At 38.4% G+C, this 15,350-nt stretch overlaps 1 protein-coding gene across 3 annotated transcripts in view; it reads left to right on the top strand.

The window, feature by feature from the left end:
• The first annotated feature begins 3,598 nt into the window (after positions 1–3,598).
• The window catches only part of zdhhc20a (zinc finger DHHC-type palmitoyltransferase 20a), a 53,409-nt gene continuing 41,657 nt past the window's right edge, over positions 3,599–15,350 (top strand). Inside the window, exons 1-8 of one of the 3 annotated variants that reach the window (XM_017489002.3) lie at positions 3,642–3,755; positions 4,861–4,887; positions 8,671–8,687; positions 12,153–12,247; positions 12,375–12,495; positions 12,611–12,680; positions 12,802–12,834; positions 13,031–13,151. In XM_017489002.3, the coding sequence (XP_017344491.1) occupies positions 12,194–12,247; positions 12,375–12,495; positions 12,611–12,680; positions 12,802–12,834; positions 13,031–13,151 (399 nt within the window). In that variant the 5' untranslated portion in view covers positions 3,642–3,755; positions 4,861–4,887; positions 8,671–8,687; positions 12,153–12,193. Of the gene's footprint in view, positions 3,756–4,860; positions 4,888–8,670; positions 8,688–12,152; positions 12,248–12,374; positions 12,496–12,610; positions 12,681–12,801; positions 12,835–13,030; positions 13,152–15,350 lie in introns of all 3 variants that reach the window. The other 2 variants (XM_017488999.3, XM_017489001.3) reach the window with 2 other exon arrangements.

Raw genomic sequence — 15,350 nt, 5'->3', positions numbered from 1 at the left:
ATGTTTCCACCTCCATGTTTGACGGTGGGGATGGTGTTCCAGGGGTCATAGGCAGCATTCCTCCTCCTCCAAACACGGCGAGTTGAGTTGATGCCAAAGAGCTCCATTTTGGTCTCATCTGACCTCAACACTTTCACCCAGTTGTCCTCTGAATCATTCAGATGTTCATTGGCAAACTTCAGACGGGCATGTATATGTGCTTTCTTGAGCAGCGGACCTTGCGCGCGCTGCAGGATTTCAGTCCTTCACGGCGTAGTGTGTTACCAATTGTTTTCTTGGTGACTATGGTCCCAGCTGCCTTGAGATCATTCACAAGATCCTCCCGTGTAGTTCTGGGCTGATTCCTCACTGTTCTCATGATCAATGCAACTCCACGAGGTGAGATCTTGCATGGAGCCCCAGGCCGAGGGAGATTGACAGTTCTTTTGTGCTTCTTCCATTTGCGAATAATCGCACCAACTGTTGTCCCCTTCTCACCAAGCTGCTTGGCAATGGTCTTGTAGCCCATTCCAGACTTGTGTAGGTCTACAGTCTTGTCCCTGACATCCTTGGAGAGCTCTTTGGTCTTGGCCATGGTGGAGAGTTTGGAATCTGATTGATTGATTGCTTCTGTGGACAGGTGTCTTTTATACAGGTAACAAACTGATATTAGGAGCACTCCCTTTAACAGTGTGCTCCTAATCTCAGCTCGTTACCTGTATAAAAGACACCTGGGAGCCAGAAATCTTTCTGATTGAGAGGGGGTCAAATACTTTTTTCCCTCATTAAAATGCAAATTAATTTATAACATTTTTGACATGCGTTTTTCTGGATTTTTTTGTTGTTATTCTGTCTCTCACTGTTCAAATACAACTACCATTAAAATTATAGACTGATCATTTCTTTGTCTGTGGGCAAACATACAAAATCAGCAGGGGATCAAATACTTTTTTCCCTCACTGTATATATATATATATATATATATATATATATATATATATATATATATATATATATTTTTTTTTTTTTACTCATTTTAAAACATTTTCCCCTCACACTAACTGACTGTGTGTGCTAGCGTTTGGCAGAACCTGTCAGCTATTGAGATGCGGGTATTTCCGTATTTGCCTGTAAACTCTGTCTGATTGGTCTTGACTCACTGAAGAACACTCAGTTCACTGAAGATGCAAAATTACAACACTTTGTTGTAATTTTCTTTTACTTTTTCACATTTTCTTTTACTGATGTTCAGTTATGTAGTGATAAACCACTCCAGGTGGGATTGAAGTATTTTGCAGACAATTTTCAAAAGCGATTGCAAACTAAATTTGCAATTGTGTTTCCTATTTGTGGATGCATAAATTTTGACATAATGCAAATAAAAATGCAGATTGTGTATTACCATTTGCATTTTCGTTTGTACGAACATAGAGTGTCTGCCAAATTTGAAATAGAAACGCAAAGTCCATTTGCAATTGCATTTCCTATATCTTATGAGTTATGATCTTGTCATATCAAAATAGCAATAGAAATTACCCCATTTGCTATTTCACTTCCTTGGTATTGCCTGACAACATTCAAACAAAATATAAAATCCCTTTGCATTTGCATTTCTGATGCCTTACACAGAAACCTGTCAATCAGTGTTAGGGGTGGGAGTACTGTGTACTATGGGGCGTGTTTGTATTTGGAAGTGACGTCAATCATAGTCGACCACATTTTAGAGAGCCTTGGAGTCATACACGGCCATAATAAAGCATTGGCGGTTTAAAGTTTTTGTTGGGATATAATTTTAACTGTAACAAATTGCCCATAAAACTAGCCAGTTTCCACAAGCAAGGTTTAAAGCAAAAAGAGACTTGGCGCCAAAACGATCGCGGCACTGATGCCTCTAAACACAAATTTTAAACACAAAATGCCGCTTTTGAACACAAATTTTCACCTCATGGTTGTATTGTGTAGAATAAGCAGCATGTTTTGCACAGAAACAGGACCTTATTTAACAACAAATGTGTTGAGAAGAATATTATTTTCATTTAAAATTTTATTGGGGATTCACTTAGTTACAAAAAAAAATTAACAAGCATAAGAACGTTGACGTGACACATGTTGAATTTTCAAGGGTAATTAATGGCTTAATTAATCACTTCACCTTCCTCATCTTCTCAAATACAATATTCAATACAATATTCACCGTTGAAGGAATAACCACCTCACCTGATGATAGGATCATATTTCTTAGATCGCAAGTGCAACAATAAACTTGTTAGAAAAACTTTATGCGAGCAGTGTTGCTCCAAAATTTCTGGTTTTATGGCGACAGATTTATCCTTCATTATCTCTAAATAAAGCGTTGGCAAAATCATCTGTACAGCACATTTTCCTTCTTGGCTGTCGACTGTGTCTGACGTCACTTCCAAATACAAACATGCCCCATAGTATACTCCTACTCCCAAAACTGATTAGCAGGTTTCTGTGCAAGGCATCAGAAGTTCAAATGCAAAGGGATTTGATATTCCGTTTGAATTTTCTCAGGCTCCGTACGAGACCGCGAGGAAGTGAAATAGCAAACGGGGTAATTGTTATTGCTATTTTGTTAAGACAGGGTCATAACTCGATAGATGTGGGAATTGCAATTGCAAATGGACTTTGCGTTTCAATTTGAAATTTGGCAGACACTGTATGATCATGTAAACGCAAACAGTAATGCATGATTTGCATTTTTATTTGCATTATGCCACAATTTATGTGTTGACAAATAGGAAACACAATTGCTTTTGAAAATTGTTTGCAAAATACTTCCATGGAGAATTATTCGGGGCTAAAGAAAAAATCTTCGGGACTACAGCCCCGATCGCCCAGGCCAGGTTATGCCCTTGGTACGTTCTTTCTTGTGGGTGGGTGAGTCGGGCGGGGCAGGAGCGTTGGGGCACTCGCCCCAAAACTGGTGGCGCCATAGGGGACAGCCTATGCCTCTCTCTCTCTTATATATCAGTCATTCAATGATTCATCCAAACTCTGCCCATCAGTTAAGGACAGAAAGGTGCAAACCTTATGTGTGAGATGTTCTGCCCTGTCTGCAAAGGTCATTCTTACGCTCTGCAAGACATGTGAGAAGTGAAAGTTGACTACAAAATGCGTTAAAGTAGTATTTGATCAGAGTTCGCTCAGAAAAAGTGAAACTGCATTTGAAAAAATTATTGTCATTGTTTGTACTGCATATGTATTAGGGAAGTGAACAAATAAATATGTTTGATAAATGAAAATATTTGTCTATCATCAGTTTAAAAAAAAAAGTAACAGGACACCTTTTTTCAAATAAGAAAACCATTGAATCCAATTACAGGTAATTTTGACCCACTTTATGCATACAGATCTTCTCCAGAGGTAGTGTGCTCATTGAGGGTGCAAGCTCCACAGTATTAATACCTCTGCCATAACCGTTATGTAAACATGTCAGAGTATTAGAGTAAGATATTTCTTTTTTTATACGTTTTTTTGTTTGTTGCGTTTTTGTGTTTTAGGTTGGAAAAGTGTTATTTATAATGATTTATTTTGTATAATGTACTTACTGTATGTTCATGATGAATTACATGGTTCTTAGGCAGGGATTGTTGGCCTGGTGACGTCACAGCCGGTCTCTATATCCAGTTTAAAGATGGCGCCTTTGCACGTACTGGTATGCTGTCAGCGGGGTTTAGCATGGATACCTGTTATTTTCATCAACTTGGTGGTTTGCTGGTCGTATTACGCTTACGTGGTGGAGCTCTGCATCTGTGAGTGTTGCAAATAATTTGTTGTTGTGTTTCTGTTCTTCGTGTGAAAGTTGGTAATTAGTTTGTAGTAGCGCAGGGCAGTGGGATGTGTGACTGCAAGTGCCTGGTACCGATACAGTGAAAATCTGGGCGAAGTCCGGAAACTATGTGCCACACTTTTTCACGTGGATTTGTTTAGATGGGTTTCTCGTGTTTTTGTCAACTGTGTAATTTAATCTTAGTTTTGTGTGTAAAACCCGTTTGTATACAGTCACTTAGCTTAAGTCCGTAAACAAAAGTCGTGTACTGAATGTAGTTATAAAGGTAATTGTCTAAAATGCTTTGTGAAAATTATGAATTATGTTCGTAATGTCCAGCCGTAATGTCTTGCGCTGCTAACACGTTTTGATTTGACACTAATGAGACAGACACACCTCTGTACCTTTTATCGGTTCCTTGTTTTAAGATATTTTATTAAAGTTTAATAAAACCATGTCCTTTAACATTCACTACAACCCACATTAACCACATGAACACACGCTGTGTCTCTCTCTCACCTTACATCACTCTCTTTCTTCCTGTAAAGAGTAACTGTCCTGTAAACAGTGCCTATAATTATTTGGCCTCCTTCTTTATGCTGTCTTAACAAGACAGTGTGCCATGCTTTGGCCTTTAGACTCATAAACATACACACTGACTTAAGTAATTATACACCCAAGATCCATCACTTTTACTGTTTTTGCATGTGTAAGATCTCAGGAATTTGTACAAATGGAAAGATTGAAGGCGATATGATTTTTTTTTCTTTCTTTTATTTAATGCAAATGCAGTTCAGGTAGAATCACTAACTCTCTGTCTTAACCTTTATATCTTTGTATCAAAGGATTTATGGACACAATCTTAGAAATAATGGGAAACCATGTTGTATGCCTGCCTTTTATAAGAAATAATTAGTCAGTGCTAGAAAGGTTTTCAAATAACTCTATCACACAAGGGAGGCTTTCTCGATGCCAGATGGCAGTACCAGTCTCGAAAGAAACACCCCTCGACTGCTTGCTTTCAGTGGACGAAGATTGTCAGTTACATTGATCGCTTTCTAATTTGTTCTCTCTTTTCTCTCTCCTAGACACAATCCCTAACACTGAAGAGCAAGGTAAGAATGGGAGTGCTTGTAGACCACTACAGAAATCTGTATACAGCCATTAATGTACATGTAATAAAGGATGGATATATACAGTTGTGCTTGAAAGTTTTCTATATATCTTCATAAATATATCTAAAACATAATCAGATTTTAATAAATGTCCTAAAAGTAGACAAAGAGAAACCAATTAAACAAATGAGACAAAAATATTATACTTTGTCATTTATTTATTACATATCTGTGAGTATCAAAAGTATGTGAACCTCTAGGATTAGCAGTTAATTTGAAAGTGAAATTAGAGGCAAAAGTTTTCAATCAATGCGACAACAATCAAGTGTGAGTGAGCTCTCAAGTACAAGTGTCAAAGTGTAATCTTCACATGTTTGTGGAAGTATATCATGGCAAGGAGATTCCTGAGGACCTCAGAAAAAGAGTTGTTGATGCTCAACAGGCTGGTAAAGGTTACAAAACCATCTCTAAAAAGTTTGGAGTCCACCAATCCACAGTCAGACAGATTATGTACAAATAAAGGAAATTTAAGACCACTGTTGCTCTCCCCAGGAGTGGTTGACCAACAAGGATCACTCCAAGAACAAGATGTGTGGTAGTCTGCGAGGTCACAAAGGAGCCAGCGTAACTTCTAAGCAACTGAAGGCCACTCTTACATTTGCTAATGTTAACGTTCATGAGTCCACCATCAGGAGAACACTGAACAACAACAGTGATGTGCATGGCAGGGTTGCAGGGAGAAAACCACTGCTCTCCAAAAAGAACATGGCTGACCCTCTGCAGTTTGCTAAAGATTACATGGACAAGCCAGAAGGCTATGGGAACAATATTTTGACATAAGAGCAAAATAAAATATATTTTGGAGGGAAATATTTGGAGAAAAGAAAACACTGCATTCCAGCATAAGAACCTTATCAAACCTGTGAAATATGGTGGTGGTTCTCTTTATCTACTTTTAGGACTTGACTGAAAATCTGATTATGTTTTAGGTCATATTTATGTAGAAATATAGAACATTCTAAAGGGTTCACAAGCTTTCAAGCACCTGTGTGTGTCTGTCTATCTATCTGTCTGTCTCACTCCTAACACTTTATTAGGAATTCTATACTAGGTAGGGCCACCCTTTGCTCTCAAAACAGCCTCAGTTATTTGTGGCATGGATTCCACAAGATGCTGGAAATCTTTATATAATCTCTAATTCTTTTGAGATTCTGGTTCATGTTGGCATGATTACATCATGCAGTTCCTGCAGATTTTTCAGGTGCAGTTTCATGCTGTGAATCTCCCATTCTACCACATCCCAGAGGTGTTCTATTATATTCAAATGTCACTGAAAAGGTCACAGAAGAACAGAGAACTCATTGTCATGTTCATGAAACCAGTTTGAGATGATTTTGCTTTGGGAGATGGTGCATTATCATGCTGGAAGTAGCCATTAGAAAATGGGTAATTTGTGACCATGAATGGACACATGCACATGGTCAACAACAATGTTTAAATAGGCTGTGGCATTCAGGTGATGATTGGTATTAACAACTCAAAGTGTACAAGAAAACTTTCCCCACACCATTACACCACCTCCACCAGCCTGGAATGTTGACACAAGGGAGGTTTGGTCCATGGATTCATGCTGTTGGAATCAAATTCTCACCCTACCATCTGTGTGCTTCAGTAGAAATTGAAATTCATCAGACCAGGCTGTGTTTTCCAGTATTCAACTGTACAGTTTTGGTCAGCCTGTGCCCACTGCAGCCACTGTTTTCAGTTCATGGCTGAAATAACTGGAACCTGACATGCTCATCTGCTGTAGTAGCCCATCTGCCATTGGTTTGATATGTTCTGTGTTCTGAAATGCTTTTCTGCTCACCACAATTCTACAGCGTGTTTGTTTACTTTATTTAGTTAATGTTGCCATTCTGCCATCTTGAACCAATCTGGTCATTCTCTGTTAAACATCTTGTTGACCTCTTGCATCAACAAGGTATCTCTGTCTGCAGAACTGCCACTCACTGGATACGATGTTTTTCTTTATTGCACGATACTGAGTTAACTCTAGAGTAGCCTTGCTGCGATAGTCGGTGTTGCATGGTATTCGGCCGAAGACCGATGACATCACTTGCCCACCGTGGTATTAGCCCCCACTGTCATTTTGCTTTTTTATAGTAATAAAATTTTTTCATTCAGTTTGAGAATGGACACTACAATTAAAAACTGAAAACGTCTGCTCAATTCAGCATGAGCCGAATGAGTCAGAGTTGCAGCACAGATCAGCAGGAGTCAGATTTCATTTTGATGTGACAAGTGAGGCGAGCTGACTTACATTTCGCTTTGAAACCAAATCTTCTGCCCGGACATTCATAAGCAATTTAACAGTGAAGGAGGAAAAGAGTGAAAAGCACCCCCCTGGTGATCCCTGTATTACCGGTGTTGTCACACGTCAATTAACCAGTGGGAAAAATTTTCCTCACCGTTACAAACCTACTCCTAGAGACTCCTGAGCATGAAATCCCAGTTAGAAATACTCAAACCAGCCCATCTGGTACCAACAGTTAGGGCTGCACAATTAATCGATCTCAATTATGATTTTGACTGCCCATGATCACATGGACATGATTGACTGTGATATTGATGTTTAAAGTTTGTCCTCCGCTCATAGAAAACTCCACTGCATATCAAATCAAGCGCTTCCTAAACTTACAGCCAACCACCATAGAGTTGCGCAGGGATGACATAATTTTGTAAAGCCAAAACCCAGACTTGAGTTAGCATTTTAACCCTTCAGAGCGCACTCCAGCACTTTGCGCGAGGCAGAATCATGACCCTAACATGTTGCTAAATGGGACTACAGACGTTGTCAGGGACATTAATCATCATCATGCTGAACAGGAAAAAAATTTGCAGATAAACTGGTTCAGGTACGCTGTGCACAATTCCCCCAAAAAAGGTAGATGATCCACAGGGTAAATACATATTATGGAAAATGTTTTTAAATCAAGTTTGGAAAAGTTTGGTGACTTTGAAGTTGAGCAACCGTGGTGTAGTTAGTTTATAGCATACGGTTAGCTATTTATTTCTTGCGATTGTATTTAGACTTCAAACTTCATAAAAGTCTTGTTCATTTGTGAAAATTATCTTGGACAAAACGTGTTAGTATTGCAAACTTTTGTTGATCACAGAGCTTATTTTTTTTTGCAATAATCCAAAAGTCTATGTGAAAATCCTATTGAGTTTTTGTCGAGGGAACCAGTGTGATGCTAACTTCTGGGTTCCAGTACAAAAACGATGTCATCCCTGCACCACTATATTGGGTGCTTTGGCTTCGTCTCTCCTCCTGTAAACACTGTTATTGCCTTTTCTGCATAGGTCTGAATTGTTTTCATTTGGTTGCATATTGTTATATTTGATTGCATATTTTCATTTGGTTGATGGTATATTTATTTTTACTTATCCTATATTTTGGGTACAATTTTATTTATATTTTGCTTCTACTAGATGATGAAATTTAAGGACCAGTCTAATTTGATACAAAGATTTGTACATCAGCCGGAATGTAGCACAACATGGAGGTGAAAGCAGCGGTCTGTTTATTTAAATGTGAAAGTGCAATAAAATATGCTGTCCCTAAAGTCAATGAATAATCGTGATCTCAATATTGATCAAAAATAATCGTGATTATCATTTTGGCCATAATCGTGCAGCCCTACCAACAGTCATGCCATGGTCAAAATCACTGGGATGACTTTTTCTTTCTTTTTTTTCTCGATTCTGGTGGCTGATGTGAAGATTACCTGAAGCTGCTGGTTCGTATCTGCATGATTTTATGCATTGCACTGCTGCCACACAATTAGCTGCTTAGATAATAGCATGAATGAGTACTGTGTACAATTGTTCCTAATAAAGTGTTCTGTGAATGTATATGAATGGTATCTATGTGAACAGTATACAGATGAATATCATTGTTTACATACATTACTCATTTCCTTCTTGTAATTATATTTAGTTAATATAAATATGTTGGAATTGGTACTTGCATACAGTAAGTTACGTGATATTTTAATTCAGCTCACTGATATGAGTTGAATAAGTTTACTTTATTTGCAGACTTTAAAACGGACCTTAATAGCAATTATGCTTTTATTTTTCAAAATTCAAACTTTGAACTGCCTTATGTATTTGAATATGTTGTGGTTATATACTCGCCGTCCACTTTATTATGAACACCTGCAGGTTCATGCAGTTATCTAAACAGCTAATCATGTGGCAGCATCACAATGCAAAAAAAACAGCTGTTGAGATACAGGTCAACAGCTTCAGTTCATATTCACATCAAACATCAGAATGGGGGAAAAAGTGTGATCTCTGTGATACCAGAAGGGATGGTCTGAGTATTTCATAAACTGCTGATTTCCTGGGAATTTTACATAAAACAGTTGCTACAGTTTACTCCGTATGGTGAGAAAAACAGCTATGAGTTGAGGGTCTGCAGGCTGAAACACCTTGTTGATTAAAGAGATCAGATGAGAATGACCAGACTGGTTTGAGCTGACAGGAAGTATATACAGTAGTAACTCAAATATGCACTCTTTCAACTGTGGTGAGCAGAAAAGCATCTCGGCATGCACAAAACATCGACTTTGAGGTGGATGGGCTACAGCAATAGAAGACCACATTGGGTTCCACTCCAGTAAGCCAAGAAGAGAAATCTGAGGCTATCATGGGTACAGACTCACCAAAACTGGATGGTTGACTGTTGAAACCAGGTGCTTTTCTTTTCTTTTCTTTTCTTTTCTTTTCTACTTTATCTTTAAGTTACCAGTTTTGATGAGCATGTGCCCATGATAGCCTCAGATTCCTGTTCTTGGCTGACAGGAGTGGAACCCAATGTGGTCTTCTGCTGTTATAGCCTATCCACCAACAAGGTTAGAAGTTTTGGGCATGCTGCGATGCTTTCCTATCACCACAGTTGAATGATTGAGTTACTACAGTGTATCCGGAAAGTATTCACAGCGCTTTTTCCACATTTTGTTATGTTACAGCCTTATTCCAAAATGGGTTAAATTCAATATTTTCCTAAAAATTCTACAAACAATACCCCATAATGACAATGTGAAAGAAGTTTGTTTGAAATCTTTGCAAATTTATTAAAAATAAAAAACAAAAAAAGCACATGTACATAAGTATTCACAGCCTTTGCCATGACACTCAAAATTGAGCTCAGGTGCATCCTGTTTCCACTGATCATCCTTGAGATGTTTCTACAACTTGATTGGAGTCCACCTGTGGTAAATTCAGTTGATTGCACATGATTTGGAAAGGCACACATAAGGTCCCACAGTTAACAATGCATGTCAGAGCACAAACCAAGCCTTAAAGTCCAAGGAATTGTCTGTAGACCTCTGAGACAGGATTGCATTGAAGCACAGATCTGGGGAAGGGTACAGAAACATTTCTGCAGCATTGAAGTTCCCAATGAGCACAGTGGCCTCCACCATCCGTAAATGGAAGAAGTTTGGAACCACCAGGACTCTTCCTAGAGCTGGCTGCCCGCCCAAACTGAGCGATCGGGGGAGAAGGACCTTAGTCAGGGAGGTGACCAAAAACCCGATGGTCACTCTGACAGAGCTCCAGCATGTCTCTGTGGAGAGACGAGAACCTTCCAGAAGAACAACCATCTCTGCAGCACTCAACCAATCAGGCCTGTATGGTAGACTGGCCAGACGGAAGCCACTCCTCAGTAAAAGGCACATGACAGCCAGCCTGGAGTTTGCCAAAAGGCACCTGAAGGATTCTCAGACCATGAGAAACAGAATTCTCTGGTCTGATGAAACAAAGATTGAACTCTTCGGCCTGAATGGCAAGTGCCATTCATCACCTGGCCAATACCATCCCTACGTTGAAGCATGGTGGTGGCAGCATCATGCTGTGGGGTTGTTTTTCAATGGCAGGAACTGGGAGACTAGTCAGGATCGAGGGAAAGATGAATGCAGCCATGTACAGAGAGATCCTTGATGAAAACCTGCTCCAGAGCGCTCTGGACCTCAGACTGGGGCAAAGGTTCATCTTCCAACAGGACAACGACCCTAAGCACACAGCCAAGATAACAAAGGAGTGGCTACAGGACAACTCTCTGAATGTCCTTGAGTGGCCCAGCCAGAGCCCAGACTTGAACCCGATTGAACATCTCTGGAGAGATCTGAAAATGGCTGTGTACCAATGCTCCCCATCCAACGTGATGGAGCTTGAGAGGTCCTGCAAAGAAGAATGGGAGAAAATGCCCCAAAATAGGTGTGCCAAGCTTGTAGCATCATACTCAAAAAGACTTGAGGCTGTAATTGGTGCCAAAGGTGCTTCAACAAAGTATTGAGCAAAGGCTGTGAATACTTATGTACATGTGCTTTTTTGTTTTTTATTTTTAATAAATTTGCAAAGATTTCAAACAAACTTCTTTCATGTTGTCATTATGGGGTATTGTTTGTAGAATTTTGAGGAAAATAATTAATTTAATCCATTTTGGAATAAGGCTGTAACATAAAATGTGGAAAAAGTGAAGCGCTGTGAATACTTCCCGGATGCACTGTATATCCTTTCTGGCAGCTCAAACCAATCTGGCAATTTTCTTCTGCACTCTCATCAATGAGGACATTTCCACCCACAGAACTGTTCATTGTTTTCTGCACCATTCTGTGTAAACTCTAGAGCAGTAGTCACCAACCCTCTTCCTTGAGCTCTACCTTCCTGCAGGTTTCATCTCCAACCAAAGCCTAGCACACCTGTTTTAGTTGATGATGTTTTAAGGCAATGTTTAGATGGTCAGGTGGGCACGATTATGGTTAGAGCTAAAGTCTTCAGGAACAGGTTTCCACTGCTCTAGAGACTGTGAAATCCCCAGGAGATCAGCAGTTTATTAAATACTCAAACCAGCCATTCTGGTAACATCCATGCCATGATGAAAGTCACAGAGATCATACACTTTCTTCATTCTGATGTTTGATGTGAACATTAACTAAAGCACATGATTGGCTGAATAGATTATTGCATCTAAGTGTTCCTAATAAAGTGGATGTGGATAGTGAGTGTATATAATTATATGCCCTATGTAATTTTTACTAATAAAGCAGGACTGCATCTTGTGTTGGTTGTCTGTTCCAACCTTTGGCTGAATAATTTTAGATCTGCTATAAAGATATTCTGTAACATCTTGTGAAAACTGAACATTTAAGGTTATCTGTTGAACAAAAAAAATCCTATATTGTTTTGTTTTGCAGTTATCTATCTGGTAGTCTTTCATATATGCTTTGTATTGTTCATGTGGTCATACTGGAAGACCATAATTTCTAAACCCAGCAACCCTTCAAAAGCGGTATGGCATTTTGACACCCCTCTTATTTCTTCATTAAAGAAACCTGTATTTTGAAGATATAAAGCAGTTTCCGTTACTTATAAACACAGACTCACAATGTTGCTGTTTCTCATTTATTCTGCCTCAGTTCTCTTTACCAAAAGCAGAAAAAGAGGAGTATGAAAAAGAAGAAAGACCAGAGGCCCAGCAGGAGATCCTGAAAAAAGTTGCCAGAAGTTTGAGCATATGCACATGTACTGGATCTGGAGGTCAGCATTAAAAAGCTCTTATAAGATAGTTGTGCGTATACAATTGTAGATATGTTTTATTGTAATAGTGCTCACTTGCTAATCAGATTTTTGGTCCACCTGCTGCTTTTTACAGCCATCCGTTACTGTAATCGATGTCAGGTAATCAAACCGGACAGATGCCATCATTGCTCTACATGTGACAAGTGAGCATAGATTAAAATATTCTAATGCATTCCTTCTCAATATGTGTAATTTCTTGTATTATGACTTTAAGAAAAACTGTTTTAGTAATCTATAATTATGTATTTCATAATTTTCATCTAGGTGTGTATTGAAGATGGATCATCATTGCCCCTGGTCTGTAACTTTGATTTATCTCTATTGTTATGATGCATCTGTGTGGGGTTGTTGGTGTGCATATGTGTGTTTTTCAGTGATTCTTGAAGACATGAGTTTTTGAGATGACCCGTTACCTCAGGATAATTGTAGCTGAAGACATCCATCCATCTGCTTCCATCTTTCTCATTGCTTTTTCTCTTTTTTTTTTGATCAGGGTCAATAACTGTGTGGGCTTCTCAAACTACAAATTCTTTGTGTTGTTCCTGGCCTACTCCATGCTGTACTGCATTTTCATTGCATCCACAGTCCTACAATATTTCATTATGTTCTGGACCGTAAGTGCAGTCACACAGACACTGAGGTGCAGGTGCCCATAAATCAATGTGTGAATATAATCATCCATAATTTCAATTCTGACTGAATGCTGTTTTTTTTTTTGTTTTGTTTTGTTTTTTTCTCATTTAAATGTATAAAAACAGACATTGTCTTGACTTTACGTGTATGCGTGTGTGTACACATGCAGATGTTTGCAAGTATACAGTGCCCTCCACTAATATTGGCACCCTTGGTAAATATGAGCAAAGAAGGCTGTGAAAAATTCTTTGTTTAACCTTTTGATGTTTTGTTAAAAAAGAAGTAACAAAAATACTCTGCTCTCATGGATATCAAACAATTGCAAACAGAAAGGTTTATCCTAGAAAAAAAATGTTAAATATAGGTATGCAACGATTATTGGCACCTCTATGAATTCATATGAGAAACATATATTTGAAGTATATTCCCAGTGATATTTTACAGAAAGCAGCCGTCACTGTATCTAAAATACTGTCCATATCTCTAATGTTCTTAAAGCTTTGCCAAAGGAGTACTGTAGAGCATTGTCCAGAGGTAAAGAACACATGCTTGCTTTGCTCCTATGATTTAAATTGTTGTTTCACCCTGAAGCCTAAATCAGCAACAATCTAGTTAAAAGGGACCATGTCTCATCGTGGAAATAACCATTATCTGTAAAAAAAAATTTATTATTTATTTATTTATTTATTTTTTTTGTCTATAGTTCTACTTACTCATTCTGATTAATTTTAGAGAGGAAAACTTTAAGCCCACAGTTTTAAACTCAGTGATTTGTCTTCTGTCTCTATAAGAGTCATTTCCTGTAGGAAAGTTTTTAGGGCTCTATTTTACACCAGATGGCCAGTCTTATTTTGGGTGGTCAAGCACTGAAGGTACTGGAACCCTGTGTTTTTTTTTGTTGTTTGTTTGTTTGTTTGTTTGTTTGTTTGTTTGTTTTTAAAGCTGTAGTACTGAATATTTGCCTCTCTCATCATCTCTGTTTGAAACCTAAATCTTCAAGTTACGTGCAGAGTCTTTTATTTTTTAAATGTAGGTTGTGCTTCAGCGCTGCTCCTCTATGCAGACGAATCTGATGGTTTGAGGTATTCGTATGGGTTGTACATTAGCTCTAATTCTTGACAACGGAGGTGGCAGTGAATACGGTTTTCTTGGAGTAGAGGCGAGATGCTCTCTCTCTCATAGCTAGCAATTTACCACATTGAGCATAGCAGCAAAATAAAACAACATGGGGAAACTCAATACTTAGATGAATCAAGTGAACAAGTGTGCTAATGTTAGCTAGCTACCTATTGAGTCACTGAAACGTCTTACCTGTGCAACAACAACAAAAAAAACCTGTCTCTGCGTCAGTCCCTTAAGATCTGAGTTATCGCCACCTCTCAAGACATGCCAATATTTATAGTATAGTTTTAGCACAGGCGCTGTTTCCTTCCCTTTTTGACTGCAGCCCGTCTGCCATTCGAGGCTTCTTGTTTTTGACAACAGCTGATTCCCCATAATAATTGTGTTTAGAACTATTCAGATCAAAAACAGCCATCTAGATGACATGTTTAAATTCTAAGCAACTCTTGTAAGGACAAGCTACACACTCCACCATCCTCAGCACCGACATGTGTGATATAGTAGCCAGCCAGCTCTTCTTCCTTCTGTTTACGGAACTGACATAACTATGTAAAGGTGCAGTGACATCAAAGGCCACCCAAATCACCTCAATCTGACATTTCCCATGAAATCCAACCCGACAGCTCAAATTATAAATCGTTATTATAAGCTTACCCTTGTGAATTGGGGTAAGGTAAGGAGACCTTGTTTTGAACACTTGATTTTTTACATACTTGCTCAATAATTGATTTTTGTTCATTTTTAACCAATAAATGTTCAATACTGCAGCTTTAATGCCATTCTTATTATTATTCTATGCTAGAAGTCTATGGCAGCCCCTAGAGCCATGTGGTAAATGTTGTGAAATTTGGCACACTGATTGGGCATAGTGCCAAAAGTAATTTCACCAATTTTGCACTCTTCCCCTCAATGCGTCTAGCACCACCATTGGGTCAAATTTCTTTCTGAATATTGAATTTGAATTTATAGAATGTCATATAGAATTTGAGGTGTGTTTTATTTGTATTTTTTATTATTATTATTATTATTTTTTTTTTTTTTTTTTTTTTTTTTTTTTT

Source organism: Ictalurus punctatus, chromosome 16, assembly GCF_001660625.3.
Source record: "Ictalurus punctatus breed USDA103 chromosome 16, Coco_2.0, whole genome shotgun sequence".
Taxonomy (NCBI): Eukaryota; Metazoa; Chordata; class Actinopteri; order Siluriformes; family Ictaluridae; genus Ictalurus; species Ictalurus punctatus.
Note: the sequence above shows the minus strand (reverse complement) of the source record. Positions and strands in the feature narration are given on the sequence as shown.